Source organism: Odocoileus virginianus, chromosome 16, assembly GCF_023699985.2.
Source record: "Odocoileus virginianus isolate 20LAN1187 ecotype Illinois chromosome 16, Ovbor_1.2, whole genome shotgun sequence".
Classification (NCBI taxonomy): domain Eukaryota; kingdom Metazoa; phylum Chordata; class Mammalia; order Artiodactyla; family Cervidae; genus Odocoileus; species Odocoileus virginianus.
This window is the reverse complement of record NC_069689.1, coordinates 3,520,630-3,539,684: the sequence shown is the minus strand read 5'-3', so window position 1 is coordinate 3,539,684 and position 19,055 is coordinate 3,520,630. Positions and strand designations below refer to the sequence as shown.

Here is a 19,055-nt window from a genome sequence, read left to right as displayed (position 1 = left end):
ACTCCTAAAATTTTTTTTTTTAATAGAAAGTTTTATTGGAAAAAAATAAAACCACCATGTACACAGGGAAAGGAGCACAAAAATTCAACTGATACAGAACTGAAAGTCACAACTACCCAATGTTGTTTGCGATTACTTTTCAATTTCTTAAATGACTTCCCTCAATTTTTTAAATAGCCTTGCCAATTTTTTTCAGCTGAAATAGCATCAAGTTTTCAAAAAATTAAGAGCCTCAGCGAAGGGACCAGCTTTTAAGATAACAAAGGTGACACCAAGAGTCTCCTAATAGGACCAACTCTACTGAAAAATTCCTGAAGCACATAACTACTGAGTCTGGTAGAACAGTAGCTCAGAGACCATCAGGGATTAGTTAGAACACTGACTCAGACGGTCCAATATGCAGAGAGGGCAAACAAAAAAGCTGCATTTCCCTGTCCAATGAGTTCACATAAGAAAACCAAGGAGGAGCTAAGAAAATACAGGCAATGGCTGCTCAAAATAATTAAGAAGGCATTCTAGATACCACATATTATTAGACAACAGTGTGTAAAGTGATGCAATTAGAAAACAGGCAACTTAAAAAAAAATATGGTCACAGGTCTTTGAGAACTCAAGAAAACAATCAATAGCAAGCACAAGAGCTGAAAGTCTTCTCAGCTGAGGGGTGAAAGTGAAAGTGAAGTCGCTCAGTCGTGTCCGACTCTTCGACCCTGTGGACTGTAGCCCACCAGGCTCCTCAGTCCATGGGATTCTCCAGGCAAGAATACTGGAGTGGGTTGCCATTTCCTTCTCCAGAGAACTCCTAAAACTTATAAAAAACAACCCAATTCAAAAATGGCAAAGATCTTGAAGAGACATTCCTCCAAAGAAGACATAAGAATGGCCAATAAACATATGAAGAATGCTCAAAATCACTAGTAATTAGAGAAATGCAAATCAAAACTACAGTGAGATACTGCCTCACAACTGTAGGTTTGCTATTGTCAAAAAAACCAGAAAATGATAAGTATGATGAGGATGTGGAAAAACTTGTGCGTTGTTGATGGGAATGTAAAACGGCATAACCCTGGTGGGAAACAGAATAGCAGTTCCTCAAAAAATTAAAAATAGAATTAACATATGATCAAACAATTCCACTTCTCGGTATATCCCTAAAAGAACTGAAAGCAAGGTACAGAAGAGAGATTTGTACACCCATGTTCATTGCAGCATTATCCACAAAAGGTAAAACCTGGGACCAACCCAAGTGTCCATCAACAGATAAATGGACAAGTAAAATGTGTATACTTGCAACTGAGTATTATTTAGCCTTAAAAAGTAAGGAAATTCTGCAATATGCTACAACATGGATGAACCTTTAAGGAGATTCTGCAACGTGAAACAGGCCAGTCACAAAAAGACAAATACTGTATGATTGCACTTACATGAGGTACTTAGCTTAGTCAAAATCATAAAGACAAAGTATTATGACGGTTGCAGGGGAGAGGGGAGAATGGGGAGTGATTGTTTAACTGGTCTGGAGTTGGGTGGGATGGTGGTGATGGTTACATAACAATGTGAATACATTTATCACTGAACTGTGCACTTAAACATGGTTTAGACGATAAATTTTATGCTCAGTGTACTTTACCACATTGAAAAATAAATTAAAAAGTGATTCCCCTCTCCCTCAACACCCGTGAATAACCTCAAAAATAACACAGTTTAGTTCTTACGCGTCGTCCCTGGTCATCAAGGGTTGTAGAAACAATCCTGCCGTCCCTAAAATGCACACCAGGATGAAAACCCACAGAAAAATACGATCAATCACCATGGCAACATACTTCCAATCGTCTTGAATCTGAAAGACAAAAACAAAAATCATGAGAGGAAAAATAAAGCAGGAAGGAAAAGGCAAACTGAACATATTTTCAATACCAAATATTTAATAAATGTGTTTCAGGAGGAGAAGAAACCATTCTGCTGCCAACATGGCAAGAAAACTTTTTTTCCTAATTAATGTAGTCTGAGGAAATCTACCCTTCTCACGTTTCTCTTTGTGCACTAGAGAAACAGAATAAAATATGTCATATTAAATGCTTTAAAATCAGAAATTTCTTTTTTTTTAAGTTTTTTTTTAATGTGAATCATTTTTAAAGTTTTTATTGAATTTGTTACAATATTGCTTCCGTTTTATGTTTTGGTTTTCTGGCCGGGAGGCATGTGGGGTCTCAGCTCCCTGATCAGAGCTCGAACCTGCACCCCCTGCCTTGGAAGGCGAAGCCTTAATCACTGGACAGCCAGGGAACTCCCATAAATAAGAAACTTCTTAATATATACATAACCCATTCCTCTCCCCCCCCCCCAAATGAATTCTAATTTATAAAGTTAGTTAAACTAGTTACTTGACTTACATTTCTGGGGGAGGATTCTGGGCCCTTGTTAGGATAGCTAATGCAATCCAACATCATTTATCATTATTTCAAAGTACTAGCTCTTACCCAGTTTTAGATACTAATTTCCTTTTAACATCTGTTTTTAAAATGAAACAAGCCCCTCATCACTCTTTCTCTCACACAGCCCCGCTGTCCACAATACCCAACTAGCCAACTATCATCTTCAATTATAAGGCCAAAGTATCATGGAATTCTGTATAGTTACAGGATAGGTTCAAAGTCAGAAACAATTGCTGACAATAAAGTAAAAGATGGAAGAAAGAGCAAGTCTAATTGTATATAATAGAGCTTCAATTTTGGCTTGAAATAGGAAGGAGAATTGCACATTAATTATACTCCTAGACAACTCAGAAAGCAAGGAAACCATAATTGAATTGAGAAAAAGAGAACCCATGAATCAACTGATTTTTTAAGAAATAATCACATAATAAAGAGGCAGCATGTGATTTGGTAATTTAATTAAGTGGACTGAGATGGGGCTGGGAGACAAGGATTTTATTTCGCCATTATGAACTTGAGTCAATGTGTCCTCTCGATGACACTGAAAAGTCAATGGATTAGAACTATAATGCCCTATTTGCCACAAGGTACTTTATTCAAATCCCTAAGACTGGTTTGTAAAAGCTTCAAATATAAAATAGACCCTGTAATTTCTACTAACCCCACTACTGGCTAAACCTCCAAAGGCTCTAGGAAGCAGCGGGGTGGAAAAAGCAAGACTTGTTATAATTCCCAGCTCTGCTCCTTTCTAGGTGTGAGAATCTGGTTCAAATATGTGACCTTGCTTAGCCTCAATTTCCTCATTGGTAAATCAGGGATAAGAACAGTACCTACTTCAGAGAGTTGTTATGAAGATTAAATGAAATGTGTGCCTGGCACAGGGTCCTTACTTAACAATAACTATTGATATTAATGCTGATTTTTAAAATGATGCATTATAAATCTCCCTCTGACAGCATTTCACATGGTTTAGCCTGGCGAACTTGGGTCATACACATAACACAAATAGTGCTGCAAAGCGATCTGGGTGAAAATTATCTTTATGTCTAACTCTGGGTATTTCGGCACAATATTGGCTATTCTCTGGAAACTTTGGCACTAACGATGCATGAACAGGTAGATGAGTGTTAGGCAGGATGGTAAACTAGCCCAAGGTCCTGGTGTCATCCCTCAGCCCAACCCCGGGAATATCCCAGAAAGGAGACTGCATTAAAGATGGTCAGAAACGCGGACAGGTGTGGCTTGGTGAGTGTGAGCATGGGCGTGGGGCTGGAGGAGGAGGGTCTTGTTAGCAGGAAGAACTGGGGAGGGACTGATTGTACTCTTCCCCCCACCCCTATGCCTCTTTCCAGCCTGCTACTCCTGGCCCAGGGAGGCAAGTGGGGCCACTTGTGAGCAAAGTGGAGCCGGGAAGAGAGAGCAGAGAAGGTGCTCACTGACCGGCAGGGCCTGAGACTTCCCTCCTCACTCCCCACATCAAAGATGAAACAACCAGAGCTGAGTCAAAGGGATGAGGAGGAGATCGTGAGGGACAAGGTAACAGAAGAAAAAAAGAGTACATGGCTTTCAATCAGCAAAAGAAATTTAACCTTTCTAAAGCACAACAAGAACCGAGGCCAAAAAAAAAAAGTAAACAGAAAACATGAAATAAGATGGGTGAAATGTAACCCTCGGAAAACAGTAATTACAATACATATAAATAAATCATTGATCAAAAGTCAGACTCTGGTTGGACTGAATGAAACAACAGATATACATACACCTATAGGTATATCTCTGTATCTATATCTCAACCAAACAAGCTGTCTCAGAGTTACTAGCTCAGAAGATCACGGCTCTGATCTGTGCACACCTCTAAGACTTCCTCAAGAGCAACTCACGCAGTGGAACCAGTCTTGAAGGATCAGCTGTCAAAACCGTGAGAACACAAGCTCCCTAACCAGTTTTCTAATTTGTAACCCAATCCTACCTTAACTCTGAATTTAGAGTGTTAAACTCACAGTGTGAACAGGTAAGGGTCACCAACACAACTCAAGAAGACCCAAGGCAGGTGACACTCCTGTCTCTCTGGGACAGGACAGCGTGTCCAGGGACAGTCATTCACAGGCTCCCAGCACCCTCACGAGATGGCTCTGGGAAAACTGAGCCTGCTTGGTCTGAATTCCTAGGAGGTCAGGACAGTTAAAACTGTCATTCACAGGCTCCCAGCACCCTCACAAGATGGCTTTGGGAGAACTAAGCCTGCTTGGTCTTAATTCCTAGGAGGTCAGAACAGTTGAAACCAACCAAGTTGGAGCCGGGGAATTAGGAAATTAAAACATCTCTGGGAAACTAGGTACACAGCAGTGTGTCAATCATACAGTAAGAACAGAAAAAGGAAACCTCCCGACAGCCCGCCTCCCCAGAGCACTAAGTAGACATCTTTATTCTAACACCTGCCACCCTTTCACAAACAGGTAGCAATCCACTGCCCTGTGGTCCGGATTTCTGCATTCTCTGGAAAAACAATGGGACCACATCACCAGATGACCAGAAGTGAGCAGTGGCTGCCTCTTGAGATGAACCATGTGCCTCTAGCTGGGAGCAGCCAAACACATAAGTGTAAAGCTTCCCCATCATTAATACCTGTCACTATTTCTAACATAAGAATTTTGGAGGAAATAGAAGTCCACTCAATTATCACTCAAAAGAAGTGATGATTTTAAAAATAGATAAAGGTTAGAGAGTATCTGCAAAAGTGATTAGTGTTAGACCAACAAGAAGTTTTTAACTAATCATGTACTTAATGTCCAACAATTGCTTCAACTGAATCTGAAGGAGGGCCTGACCTTTTGGCTAAATTTCTGACATCATCAGGAGGCTGTGCATTGTTAAGAGTCACAAGACGGGCAGAGTTGCTCAGATGGGCAGGGTGAGGAGATAGGGCCGCTGTCTCTGTCTCCCTCCTGTCTCATCTACTCCCATTAATATGCCATTCACAGCTGAAAAAGAGGCTCTAGACATTCCCTACCAAAATTAATTACCTCCAGGGCATCAGGAGATGAAATTATCTAGTAATTAGCTCTCTGCTAATAAGCAACTTAAGGCAGAGCATAATAACCTTGGGGGTAAACAGAGTGGGAGCAGCCAAACACGTTAAGTGTAAAGTTTCCCCATCATGAATACCTATCACTAGTTCTAAAATAAGATTTTTGGAGAAAATAGAAGTCCACCCAATTAAAAAACCATGGGCGAGAGTGTGAATAGATATTTCACAAAAGAAGATATCCAAATGATCAATAAGCATATGAAAAGGAGACCTACTATTCATTACTCAACCAGGACATGCTAATTACTCAACCAGGACATGCTAATTAAAACATCAAGTGATGCCACTTCACCCCGCTGGCGAGGATGTGCGGCAGCTGGGGACTCTCAAACATTGCCAGTGGGTGTGTCAATCGGCTTAAACATTTTGGAAACTTGACTGTATCCACTAAAGTGGAAAATACATCTCTCCAGTGATCCAGCAGTTCCATCCTTAGGTGTGTATCCAGGAGGAGTGAATGTATGTATTCACCCAAAGATATGTATAAGAACATTTATAGCAGCTTTAGTCACAACAGCCCCAACCTGGAAACAACCAAACATCCAACAATTGTAGATGGAATGAACAGAAGGCGGTGTTGTCTTATTGCAGAATATTACACAGCAGTAACAAACCCAAAGGATAAACCTCAGACGTTTTGTACATTTTGTTGAAAGAAAGAAGTCAAATATGAAAGAGGTTATGCAATGCCATTTATATGAAGTTCAAGAATAGGTAAAATCAGGGACTTCCCTGGTAGTCTAGTGGCTAAGACTCCTCACTCCCTATGCAGGGGGCCCAGGTTCAATCCTTGGTCAGGGAACTAGATCCTGTGTGCCACAACTAAGAGCTAGTGCAGCCAAATAGATTTTTTTTTAAATTTTTTTAAAGAATAGGTAAAATTAATGTAAAAGAGGTCAGGATCAGTGGTTACTAAGGAGGGAGGGAGTGGGGTACTGACTGATAGGGGCAGGAAGTAGCTTTCTGGGGCACTGGAAATGTTCCATGTCTTTATCTAGATCATGGTTCCATGAGTGTACACATAATGTAATAATTCACTGAACTGTATGCACACTTAAGACATGTGTACCTTATGTAAATTACACTTCAAAGAGGATGGGAGGACACAATCAGTAAAGTTTAAAATGTCAGCTCAGCTAATCAATACTAATAGGAGATCATCTGGTCTCACTCCCTCTTCCAGCCTACCTCCTAATCCATTCTCTTGGCATTAGGAATTCCTATGGCCTAAACGGCTGGCAGCCTAGGAGCTAAATGCAAGGGCACCATATACAACCTTTATCATTCCATTTCACAGAAGACAAGACAGGCTCACACAGGTGAGGCAGCATATCCAATGATATGTAACTGGTACCTGGAAGAGCAGGTCTGAAAACAGCTCACTGATGCCAGTCTAATTCCTTAACCCCACCCTAAGCCTTGTCCACAAAGAACCAAAAAATCTTTGTTGAATGAGTGAATGACTAATGTAATAACAGATACATCCTTACCTCTTTGGCTTCATTTTGTGCTTTCATAGTTTCAGCAATATACTTGACACTCTGGATTGCTTCTTTGATTTCCGGTGACAGAGCAGAGAGGGAGAGCACGGCGTCGACAGATTCATAACTGGAGCTTCTCGTGAGGTTGGCGCTGAAATTGGAGATTTTGGCCCTGCGATGGTGGCAGTAGCCACACAGCCCGTCCTGGCAGGGGTAGCCTTCCTTGCAGCCCTTGGACTCTACGCGGCTGAAGCAATTCAGGTTTGAGAGCTCAGCGCCATAGAAGGGTCTTGGCCTCTGAGTGTCACTCTCGCTGCTTGCCGGCCTGGTCATGAACATGACCCTGGGAAGCAAGTTCAAGAATATGGTCTTCACCCACGTGGGCATCGTGTGGGTGGTCGGGGTCCTGTAGTGCACATTGAGCACAAAGACGGTGATGACGATGGACAAGGTTACAAAGATCATGGTGAATAGCAGGTACTCGCCGATCAGGGGAATCACCAGCGAGGTGGACGGGATGGTCTCGGTGATCACCAGGAGGAACACGGTCAAGGAGAGGAGCACCGAGATGCAGAGCGTCACCTTCTCACCGCAGTCGGAGGGCAGGTAGAAGACAAGCACAGTTAGGAAGGAGATGAGCAGGCAGGGGATGATGAGGTTGATGGTGTAGAACAGTGGCAGGCGCCGAATGTAGAGCGAGTAGGTGATGTCCTGGTAGATCTCCTCGCAGCAGTTGTACTTGATGTCGTGCTTGTAACCAGGGGCTTTGATGATGGCCCACTCGCCACTCTCCCAGTAGTCCTTGAGGTTCATGGAGGAGCCGATCAGGACCAGGTCGATTTTTGCCTTGTCATAGGACCAGGAACCGAACTTCATGGTGCAGTTCTGGTAATCAAACGGGAAGTAGGTCACGTCGATTTTGCATGAGCTCTTAAAGATGGCTGGGGGGATCCAAGTCACTTCCCCTGTGTACTTGAGTAAAGCTTTGGTCTTGTCGTCCACTTGGAAATCCCCAACAGCACTGTGAAAATAAAGAGGAGGCGTGTGGCACACACGTGGTCTAGTCCAGCCTCTCACACGGCCAGCTGGTAAACAGCAAGTAACGACTTGTAAAACTGCAGAATATAAGTGTTCAAAGTACTATAAAAAGTCTTCCAGGTCACCATTCCATTTACCAGTGGGGATACTGAGGCCCAGGACCCCCCACCCACAGGCAGTCTGACACACTCATCGTCATTCTCCCCAACCCAGGCCATGTCACTGGTTCATCCCACACCATACAACTCCCTACTTGAAATTTATTGTGTGTGTACGTGCTCAGTCGCTTCAGTTGTGTTTGACTCTGAAATCCTATGCACTGTAGCCCGCCAGGCTCCTCTGTCCATGGAATTCTCCAGGCAAGAACACTGGAGTGGGTTGCTATTCCCTCCTCTAGGAGATCTTCCCAACCTAGAGATCCAACCCACATCTCCTGCATCTCCTGCGTTGCAGGTGGATTCTTTACCCACTGAACCACCTGGGAAGCCCTGATATTTACTGAGATACTCCCAAATGCCAGGGAGTTTTCTCCTTTAATTAAAGAAATAAAAGAAATTAATGAACATGGTCTTTGGAGGCAGGTGTTCAGGTCCCTGTGGTTTGGTCCTTGTAATGCCTCCTCCTTCTGTCCTCAATTGGGTGCCCAATATGTGTACACCCATGCATGTAGAACCACACCGTGGATCTCAAAGGGCTATGCAGACCACTGTGGGAGCCCGCTTCCATTAAACTCAGCCCTGTTAGATGGGTCTATTAACAGGCCCTGTCTCTGGATTCTGGTTCTCTGGTTCACCACACTCCCCCATTCTTCTCTGCACTGTTCTAGAATGAATAATCACATTTTCTGATTCCTTGTCTTTTAAACCCAGCACAACAGGTTCCTTTGCCTTCTGTGTCCCTATCCTTCCCCATACTCTCCCCCATGCTCCTTCTCCCTTAGCTACGTCCACCCTGACTTCCTTTCTAGGAAGAGATATATATTATTCTTAGAGTTGGCTTGCTGGCATTTATCAGCTGGCTTGTGCAATGGAAGATTTGCTGACGACCAACTCAATACCCTGTCCAGTCTCACGTGTGAGAGTGAAGCCAGCCAGTCCTCAAAACAGTGGCTTTGCCCAGTGAAGGCTCTTGATGTTTCCCTGGGTCAGCCACCCTTTGATTGGTTTCTTAGAGTTCTGCATTTGAAGGCGTGCATGTCCTTCTAAAGGCAACAACTACCATACCAATGTGCCCAAAAAGCTGGAAAAAAAAAAAAAAAAAGACAAACCTAAACATTTAGAGATATCCTGTCTGGTTGTTACCGGACACCATTGTGTGAAGACAGAAGGGAGGTGTCTGGGGCCTGTCTCCTTGCTGGTCTCTGGCCCTCCCACCCTCACATGTTCTGTTGAGCAGGACAGTCATTACAGCTGGAACGTGATGTCAAATCCATTAAGCCCTTTACTCCAGCTGTGCTGCCCCAAAGGCGCCCTGCAGCGTTTATATGTTCTCAGCCCCATTTATCATACTCGGCCCTCAGTTCCCGAGATGATTCCTGACCCCAGGAGCAAAGGAGGAGGGTTATGAGAAGTGGGGTGGAGGTAGGGACCCACGCCACCCCAAGTGGACCTGACCACGTGGGGCAGGGAGGAGCCCTGGGAGGCTGGCCTACACTCCACGGAGGGCTGAGAGGGCCCCTGGGAAGGCAGAAGCCTCTGGAACAATTTTCCTTAAGGCATCCTGGATCCACAAAATGGACCTTCAGAGCCCAGGCACTAGTCCAGGAGTTGGCAAGCCACAGCCCACTGGCTTGGCCCCTATTTCTGTAAATAAATTTTTATTGCTGCACACACCCATACCCATTTGTGGTCTATTGTCTGCAACTATTAAGTGACAAGGACAGGGCTGTCTCGCTGTGACAGAGGCTGTAAGGCCTCCAAAGCCTAAAATACTACTTGGCCCTTCAGAGAAAATCTTGATGATCCCTGCTCCAGTCTAAGCCCCACGTTTCACTGAGGAGGAAACCGAAGGTCAGAGAGCAGGGCTCTCTTGCTAAGGGTCCCACAAAGAGTTTGTGGCAGAGCCTTGAACACTCGGAACTTGAGTCCTCAAGTGCGTGTCTGGCCTTTTGGACACACACTTGAGGACTCACTGCCCACATCATCAACAGAACTAGGTTACATGGAGCCCTATGAAGCTCAGATGCGAGGGTGTGGGGTCACACAGCACCACCAATGGGACCTGCACAGGCCGCAGGCAGGGTCAGCTGCTGTGGAGGTGGCCGAGGGAAGTGGAGGAGTTCTGTCCTGAGAGCCCCAGATAGAAATCACCAAGAAGCATCTGCTCCTCAAAAGAGAGGATCCAGACTTTCCGAGTGATCCAGGGGTTGGGGGTCTATCTGCCCATGCAGGGGGCACAGGTTCGATCCCTGGTCCAGGAGGATTCCACATGCAGTTGGGGCAACTGGGCCTGTGCACGACTACTGAGCCCGCACTCTAGAGCCCACGGCCCTCATCTACTGAAGCCCAAGCACCCCAGAGCCTGTGCCCCGCAACAAGAGGCCACCACAACTAGAAGCCCGTGTCCTGCCACTGGAGAGTGGCTGCCACTCGCTGCAACTAGAGAAAGCCCGTGCACCTCAACGAAGACACAGTACAGCCAAAAATAAACAAACACATTTTAATAAACGCTAGCTCGTCTTATTAAAAACAAGAGGACCTCCTCTCTGTATTGCAGCCTTAGCAAGGGGAACAGTGGAACAGGCAGGGTGCCACCGGGTCCAGTTTGTGGGAGAGGACAAAATGATGGGCCCATGGAGGTCTGCAGAGGAGTCTGGACCGGTGTGGGCTCTTGATCTCAGAAACATGCCCCACCCAACTGCCTTCCAAAAGGACAGAGACCCACCCAGAAAAAAAGCTGCATTGGGAAGGATCCAGATTGAAGAGGGCAGGAAACTGGGGGTGAGAAGATGGTTCAGAAACTTAGAGAAGCAGCCATCTAGAAGCGGCAGCTCTTGGGCTGTGGAGGTGGCTACATGGGACACTTATAAGAGCTATTTTTTTAAAAAAACATTTATTTAATTATTAACTTATTTGGCTGCACCAGGTCTTAGCTGTGGCACACAGGATCTTTAGGTGCAGCATGTGAACTCATGGTTGTGGCATGTGGGATCTAGTTCCCTGACCAGGGGATGGAACTCGGGCCCCCTGCATTGGGAACGCAGAGTCTTAGCCACTGGACCACCAGGGAAGTCCCTACACAGAGCATTTTAATGCTTCAAGGGAACTGCTGGAGGAGGGAGCTCCCAAGTGGGCGACATAGAGATGTGCTCTTACCCACTCCCATTCCCTCTGGGAACCTGTCCTAAAAGTAGACCAAAGGCTGTCAACAAAAGCAACGAAGAAGGATAGACCGGGCCCCATATGAACATAACTGTAAGAAAAATATGAAAAGTAACTGAATAACACACAACCACACAAAAATATATCCACAGAACAGATGAAACTGATCATCTGACATTATAAACTAACCTAAAAGAGCAACATTTAGAAACTTTGAAAGAGCAGCATAAATTAGAAACAGAAAGTTAAGAATTTGGGTAAGCAACAGGAGTTCAATAAAGAACTGACAAAACATAGGAAAGAATAGGAAAAAAGAAATTTTAAAAATCATTTTAGAAATAAAGACTAAAACATAACAACAAGCAGACACCATGGAAAGTGTAGTGATGGAAATAAGAAAGGAGAAAAAATTTAAATCAAAAAGAGACAAAAAGAATTTGAGAGAAAATAACAGAGAGAATATAGGTAAAGAAGTTGCAATTTATGTGAAAAAGGAGTTCCTGGAAAGATAGCACCATAGAACAGAACAGATCTTAAAAACTCTAATTCACAAAAAATTTACTGGAATAAAAGAAGTCTTATTATGTAAATGGTACAGAGTAAAACAGCTAAATTTTAAAGATAAATGAAAAATATCTTTGGGTCACCCAAGAAAAAGAACAACCCGCTGACTATGCATCCAAATTTGTTTCAGGACAGCCTTGGTTTATTTCTGTGGTCCAGGCACACTTATTAATAGTCCCTTTTCTCTCCCCAAAGTCACCAGATTATACAAGAAAAAGAAAATTAGATTGGCAATAGTTTTTGACAGCAAAACTTCATATCAGAACACGAGTCAGCATTTTTAAGATTTTCATGGAAGGAAAATGTGAACTAAGGATTTTATATCAGCAAAATGACAAAAGTATTACCTAAAAAGGGTACTGTGAGTTATGAATGTGTGAGAACTTAGGGTATATTGTGTCCATGAACACTTTCTGAGGATTCTACTAGAGAACAAACTTCAGAAAACAAAAAACCATAGGAGAAACTGGCATAAGAAGGTAAAAGGTGTTTCTAGTGTGTTGAGATGAAACTTTCACCTGTTTAGAGAAACTGAAGTTTTAGTTAGGAGAGAGGAGTTGGATGATTTTCTCTAGATGTTATTTTCAGCTTCAGATTCCAAGGAAATTCCTTTGATATTTGTTCCTCTCCACACCTAATTTGAAACACTTCACTGTATCTTTCATTATTGTTAAAAGCATACATCCCTAAAGCACCCCGGCTGTTCACCCAAGATTGCCAGCAAGAAAACAGCTATGACTTTCAAATCATAAGATTAAAAGCTGTGCCCACTTTAATTCTATCTCAGGAAAAAGTCTCACCACCCTGCCAGGCTCCTAAGAGCCTCTGACCAGGAGATTTGTAGGACGGCTCACATTCTGCAAACCAGTTAATTTATCCCCTGTCCCAGTTCTTTAAGCACCAATTTACAAGTTGCATGAAAGAAACATGAGTGCTGTCTTTTCTTGGGAAAGCAGTAAATAAAACATGGACCATCTTTGGAGTGGGTAAAGGACTCCTCCTTTTAATTCTTTCAGCCCATAACTAGAAAGTAGGATTCAGCTCCTCTAGTCCCAATACTAATAGTAAAACATATTAATTTGTACTAATATGGCAGACAAACCTAAATACAGAACGCTTTAAAATAAGATTCAACTAATTCTATAGCAAGTGTTTTGCTGAAAAATGCTCAGTTTTTTTTTTCATGACACTATAACTTCAGAGATAAAGCACAAGTACAAACATGAAGTTTTCCAATACCCAGAGAATAAACTAGTACATATTATAAAATTTCCATTAAAATTATGTGTGTCTGCTGCTGCTGCACTAAGTCACTTCAGTTGTGTCCAACAGAGGTTAAATGTGTAAAGTGTCAGGTTTGCATGGAAAGAAAGGCAGGTTTTGGAGGTGCCAGGATGGGCAGGTTCAGACCAGCAGGAAAAGAACCTTTGAAAGCGAGGAAGAAGCAGGGCTTCCTGCTGCTGGTGGGCAAAGGCGCATGTGCAGCATCAGGCTGAGAGGGGTAATCTGTTAGGTGAGTAGAAGAATGAAGCTTTTCCATGGCCTAACCATAGGGCCTGGTGGGACCTGACTTTCAGGGCGGTTCAGCTCCTGCCTTGGTGACCAGTGCCCACCCCTGTGTATTTCCTTCTTTGCCCTTCTAGGCAAGGGGAGTGGTGGTTATCTATTAACGTTCTGTGCCACCTTACCTCAACAACAAAGGCATATGAGTCTGACTTAAGGATGAGTTTTTAGCAAGAGGAAGGGAAAGGGGGGTCTCAGGCACCACGTAACACCTGGCATATAGTAGATGCTCAATAAACACCTGCAGAATGACTCAGATGAATGAAGCCCTCTTGGCAAAGGTCTCAGGAAGCCTAGGCTGGAAAGCCAGCAGACCAAGGACCCAGGTCCAGGCTGACAGCCCCGAGAGGGTGGGGGCCACCAGGCACCTTACTTGTTGTAGAGCACAATGTCTGGCTTCCAGATCTTCTGCGCAGGGACACGCATGAACTCGGCCCCGTCGTAGTCGGATGGGTTCCACTTCAGCTTGTAGTCGTTCCAGATCTGGGGGGAGGAGGCGGAGAAGGACCAGCATGGTTTTACTTCTCTTGACACCACCCATCTTGGTGACCTCCCACCTCTGCCGCACCTCAGAGCCACCTCCGTGATGAAGACCACACTGGCTCAGTTCCTCCTGCGGGTGCTAGTCACGGGGCAGCACTGGGCTGGTGCTGGCTGCCGCAAGCCGCTGCCTCCATGATCAATCAGTTAGGACCATTAGGGCTTTCTCCAGTCACTTCCAGTGCTAGGTCCAGGTCCCTGCCTTATGCTCCTGCTGTTTACATTCCTAAAATGGCTCAGATATGCCATGAGGCCCTAATAACAGAGTGCTAATGACACACAGAACCGCCTTTCTATCTTGAAGTTGAGCAGGGTTGGCCTCTGAAGGGTTCTGGGGAAGGAGCCATGATCCCACCAGGACCCAAGAAGTGTCGGGGTGCAGAGGCTGGGAGAGCTGAGACCTGAGCACCTAAGGAGAGAAAGGGCCTTAGGCTGTGGTCAAGGGGCATGAGTGCCACAGAGTGCTCAGTGGGCACCATGCCCAGCCTCCTGGGAAGGAAGGCTGCTGAGCTGAGTGGCCAGTTGGCTGGACTGGTGGAAGAATCAGCCTTAGGTCAGTGAGTTATCTGTCCACGTCTGCACAGAGCTCCCTGGGGAAGACTCGCGGGAGCCGATTTCTTTGGTCTCAATCTGAACAAGAAAATCCAGAACCCAGCTCCCACCCTCCTAACCACAACGGCATATGATTCTGACTTAAGCATGAGTTTTTAGCAAGAGGAAGGGAAAGAGGTGTCTCAGGCAGCAGCCTAGAGTCAGAGGTCAGGGCTCCAGGCCCGGGTCTGCGCCATTTTGTGTGAGCATGTGGGGCGGGGCAGTGCCTCTCTCTCTTTCCAGGCTTCAGTCTATTGTTTGTGACTTGAGGGGCTGGACCCTGCAGTCCTTCCAGGAGGGTGTAGGGCTGTGCATGTGACCCCAAGCCCAGGAAGAGACAGAGCCGCTAGTCAGTGGACCCCAATCTAGGTCAGCATCTAGGCCCTTTGTTCTCGTTCAGGGATAGCAAATAAAACAGTCACCACCAGGGGGCAGCAGGGCTCAGGGTCTGGTCACTTACTTGCTTGAGCCACAGGTTAGTCTCCATGATCTGGTTTACTTCATCCTAGAAAGAGAGATTAAAGTAGATGGTGAATTACAAAAACAAGGCTGGTTCTGGGAAAGGCTCTTCCAGAACCTCTATCCCCCACGGCCACGGCTTGTGGCTCTGACACTCACCACTTTCACCAGCTGAGACATGGACACCTCAAACTGGATGACGACCGGGTCAGACACATTGGCCACTGGTCGGATGATCTCGTTGTAATCTTCAAACAGCCGCTCAAACAGGCGATGCTCAGCGTCGGAGGTGCTGGCCACTGAGGGAAGTAACCCCGTCAGATCCTGGGATAGTCATCACTTTCCCCCTCCCCAGGAACACCATGTACCCACAGCCTCCCCTCCACCTGCTGGGGGTACTCTCTGGAACTCCAGACTTTCAGACTAGTCCTGCTCCTTCAAGGTTACAGTCTAGGAAACTGAGGCCCAAGACAGAAGGGATTCCATCAGGTCACACACATTCGGTGACAAGCACAGTGGTTACAAGCATAGGCTCTGAATTTGGACAGATCTGGTGCAAATCCTGACAGACTGCCTGTCAGCTGTGTGAACTTAGGCAAGTGGCTTAACCTCTCAGGGCTGGCATGTTGTAAAAGCTCAAGAACCATCATGACTATCTTTGTTACTACAGGGTAGGGGTTGATACAAATGCAGTCTGCCAGGGTACAGCCACAATGGAGAGATGACCAGTCCACTTCCAAGACAGGGGCACCCCAGGGTCAGGGGGAGATGGCAGCCCAGGACTGGGACTCCCCTTCTTCCCACCCAGGACCTTGCAGGGGTTTGGCCATCAAGCCTCTTAGAAGCCGGGTGCCTACATGGCTCCCATGATCTCAGAGTGTGACCCACGGTCCCTGCTAATGATGTCTTCACATCTTGATCAAAGACCCTTCTCTCTCTGAAACCCTTGGGGACCCCCTTTGTTTATAAGCCACACCCCAGGCATTCTGAGTCAGCTGTCTTTTGCTTCCCACTTACAGATCTGGGAGAAATCTGGGGAGGGATGAGGGGACTCCTTGGTGAAGTTCAACCCAACTTCTCCAGGGATTTTGACTGCCCTGCCGGCTCCGCCCGGCACATAAAGACCTGGCCACAGTCAGGAGCTCCTTGTGGAGCGGACGGCGCTCTGAGCAGTGGGGGCCTCAGCCCTGGAAGGCAGGATCAGCCTTCCGAGTGCATGGTCACAACGTGGTCTCCCAACCGACGTCCAGCTCAGCTGCAGGGACCGCCGTCAGCCCTGCCAAATCCCTCGCCCCCTCGTATCTACCACCCATCGCAGGACACTCAAAAAGTTTTCTGGCGTCGTCGGGTCTGGGCCGGCATTTCCCTAACAGGCTCCTCTCAGAGACCGCGCGGAGGGCGGGCAGGCGCCAGGAGCGCCTGAGAGGCGAGGACAAAGAGGAGAGACTAGCGCCCTGAAACGACTCCCCCCTGCCCCAGGTGGCCTTGGTCAAGCCCTTAGCCCTCTCTGGCCTCAGCTTCCCCATCGATTCGTAAAACGAGGAGGTGGGCGGGATGCGGACGGTGGAACCCGCGGCCTGGGCGCGCCAGTCCGGTTCCCAGTGAGCCAAACAGGACGACTGGCAGGTCTGGGACTCGAATCTGTAGCCCCGGGCTGGGGAAGGAAGGCCCCCGGTGCGGGCCCTCCCCGCGCCTCCGGGCTGCGCCCAGAAGACTCTCAAGAATGGGGGAGTCGAGCGGGAAACACGCACGCACCCACCCACCTCTCCGCCGGGTCGGAGCCAGACCACACAGCCCCGGCCACGACGCCCTCGTCCCTGCCTCTCCGCGCTGCGCTCGGGACCGCAACCCCTACGGACCCTGGGTCCCGGCTCGGTCCTCCGGGTCTCCGTGGCCCCGCGCCCGTACCTGGCAGCAGAAGCAGCAGCAGCAGCGGCGCAGCCGGGAGCGGCGAGAGCGTCGCGGAGCGAACACCGCGCGGGTGGGCGTCCATGGCGGGTCGGCCCGCCGGCCGGCGGCTCCGCGCGGACGGGGCGGGCGGGCGGAGCGGAGCCGAACAATCCGGAGCCGGCGGGGCGGTGGCGGAGACAGACTCGCGCGGTCTGGCGCGCAGCGCAGCCGCCCTGCTCGGAGTCGGACCCGGACCCGGCGCGCTGAGCCCCGGCTGCCCCACCCACAGCCTCGGCGCGGCCCCGCCCGCCCCCGCGCGGTTCCGGAGCCTCTAACCCGAGAGAGGTGCTCCTGGAAGGAGGACCCGCGGGCGCCAGGGCGCTGTGCTGAGCGCGCTCTCCCCGGCTCTGTGGTCGGTGCCGCCCACGGACAGACGGCTCCGCGCCGGGCCAATCGGAGCAGGTCCTGACCGACCGCGGGGAAGAATAGGGGCCGCATCTCTGTCCCGGGCTTCCTGGGTGAGTGTGGGTCTCCCTCATCCCCGGGGTTGGGGACCATCGGTCTAGACAGACGGTTGTCTGTCTGCCTGGAAGGCTCTAGCATACCTTCAAGACGAGGGCTCAGAATTTTGAATTTTGACACTATTAAGTAATTGTTCAATATTTTAGGAGTGATAATGGTAATTGTTTTGAGAGTCCTTATAGTTTACCACGAGGGAGAGGGTGTGAGTCCGTTGGGTGTGAGTATTGGCCCTGAGTTGGGAGTTTGTTATCCTATTCTACTATGCATATGTTTACAACGTCCCTTGATGAAAAAGTAAAACAAGAGAAAGAAATAACAAAAATGAGGCTTGGAAATGGAGCCAGCATAGAGAGCACTGTTTTCCTGCCCGGGAACCCTCCAGAATCTCCACTGCCCACCGGCCCATCTGCACCCCTGCCTGGGTGCTCCAGGACGGTTGTGTGATCAAGAGACACCCTGGGGCCCCTTGGCCTGTCTGACCCCCCCACTGGGAGTGCGGTAGGGTAGCTGCAGGCTTGCTTGCAGTCCCTTTAGCATGGGACAGTTGAGTTACCTTTATTATTTCCAGAATGGTCCGCCTACCCACATTAAAACCAAACCAAAGGAAACATTTTACAACACTCAGAAAATGTTTGTAAGAATTGGGACTTACTGTCAGGCTCCCCATTTAGAGCATTCTCCTTGTCCTGGCAAGAAGCCCTTTATTTGAAAAATATTGCAAATCACATATCCACCAAAGGACTTGTATCCAGAACATCTAAAATAGCCTCAACACTCAAAAGTAGGGACTTCTCTGGTGGTCCAGTGGTTAAAAAGTCACCTTGCAATGCAGGGGATGCCATTCAATCCCTGTTCAGGGAACTAAGATCCCACATCAGGGAGCAACTAAGCTGGGACCACAATCAGAGCCTGTGCGCTGCAGTGAAAGATCCTGTGTGTTGCAACTAAGACTTGATGCAGCCCAATAAATACTTTTTTTAAAAAAGATTATCTTCCTTATTAAAAAAACAAACAAACCTCAAAAGCAGGAATGGATGAGTATGAGGGATCTTATTAGAGTGATGCCAGTGTTCTAAAACTGAGTTATAGTGATAAACTTATCAAACTCATTGAATTGTACACTTAAAATGGGTGGATTTTGTGATACATAAAGTGTAAAGTGAAAGTGTTAGTCACTCAGTCGTCTCCGACTCTTAGCGACCCCATGGACGGTAGCCTGCCAGGCTCCTCTGTTCATGGGATTCTCCAGGCAAGAATACTAGAGTGGGTTGCCATTCCCTCCTCCTGGGGATCTTCCCGACCCAGGGATTGAACTCGGATCGCCTGCATTGCAGGCAGATTCTTTACTGTCTGAGCCACCAGGAATACCCAATACATAAATTATACCCAAATAGTTGTAAGATCTCAGCAGTAAGAAAACTAAAATGCAGTGTTAAAAATAAGCAAAAGAGTTAAACAGACACTTGACCAAAAAAGGCAAAAAACTCATGAAAAGATGTCAAACATCGCTAGCCATTGGGAAAGTTAAAGTTAAACATACTCTCCCCATATGTGAAAGTTGAAC

At 46.9% G+C, this 19,055-nt stretch overlaps 1 protein-coding gene across 1 annotated transcript; it reads right to left on the bottom strand.

The window, feature by feature from the left end:
* Positions 1 to 20: 20 nt before the first annotated feature.
* Positions 21 to 17,171, bottom strand: CHRNA3 (cholinergic receptor nicotinic alpha 3 subunit). The gene is made up of 6 exons (XM_070477640.1): positions 16,988 to 17,171; positions 15,239 to 15,378; positions 15,081 to 15,125; positions 13,863 to 13,972; positions 7,014 to 8,025; positions 21 to 1,840 (listed from the first exon to the last, which is right to left on the bottom strand). The coding sequence occupies exons 1-6, from the start codon at positions 17,070 to 17,072 to the stop codon at positions 1,712 to 1,714; spliced, it is 1,521 nt and encodes a 506-aa protein (XP_070333741.1). The 5' UTR covers positions 17,073 to 17,171; the 3' UTR covers positions 21 to 1,711.
* Positions 17,172 to 19,055: the final 1,884 nt, after the last annotated feature.

Excerpts from the sequence above, each read along its gene's own strand:
- CHRNA3 (XM_070477640.1), bottom strand. The coding sequence starts at position 17,072 with ATGGACGCCCACCCGCGCGGTGTTCGCTCCGCGACGCTCTCGCCGCTC. Across the intron at positions 8,026-13,862 it reads GACATTGTGCTCTACAACAA|TGCTGTTGGGGATTTCCAAG; the intron begins GTAAGGTGCCTG and ends TTATTTTCACAG. Across the intron at positions 1,841-7,013 it reads CACAAAATGAAGCCAAAGAG|ATTCAAGACGATTGGAAGTA; the intron begins GTAAGGATGTAT and ends TTTGTCTTTCAG.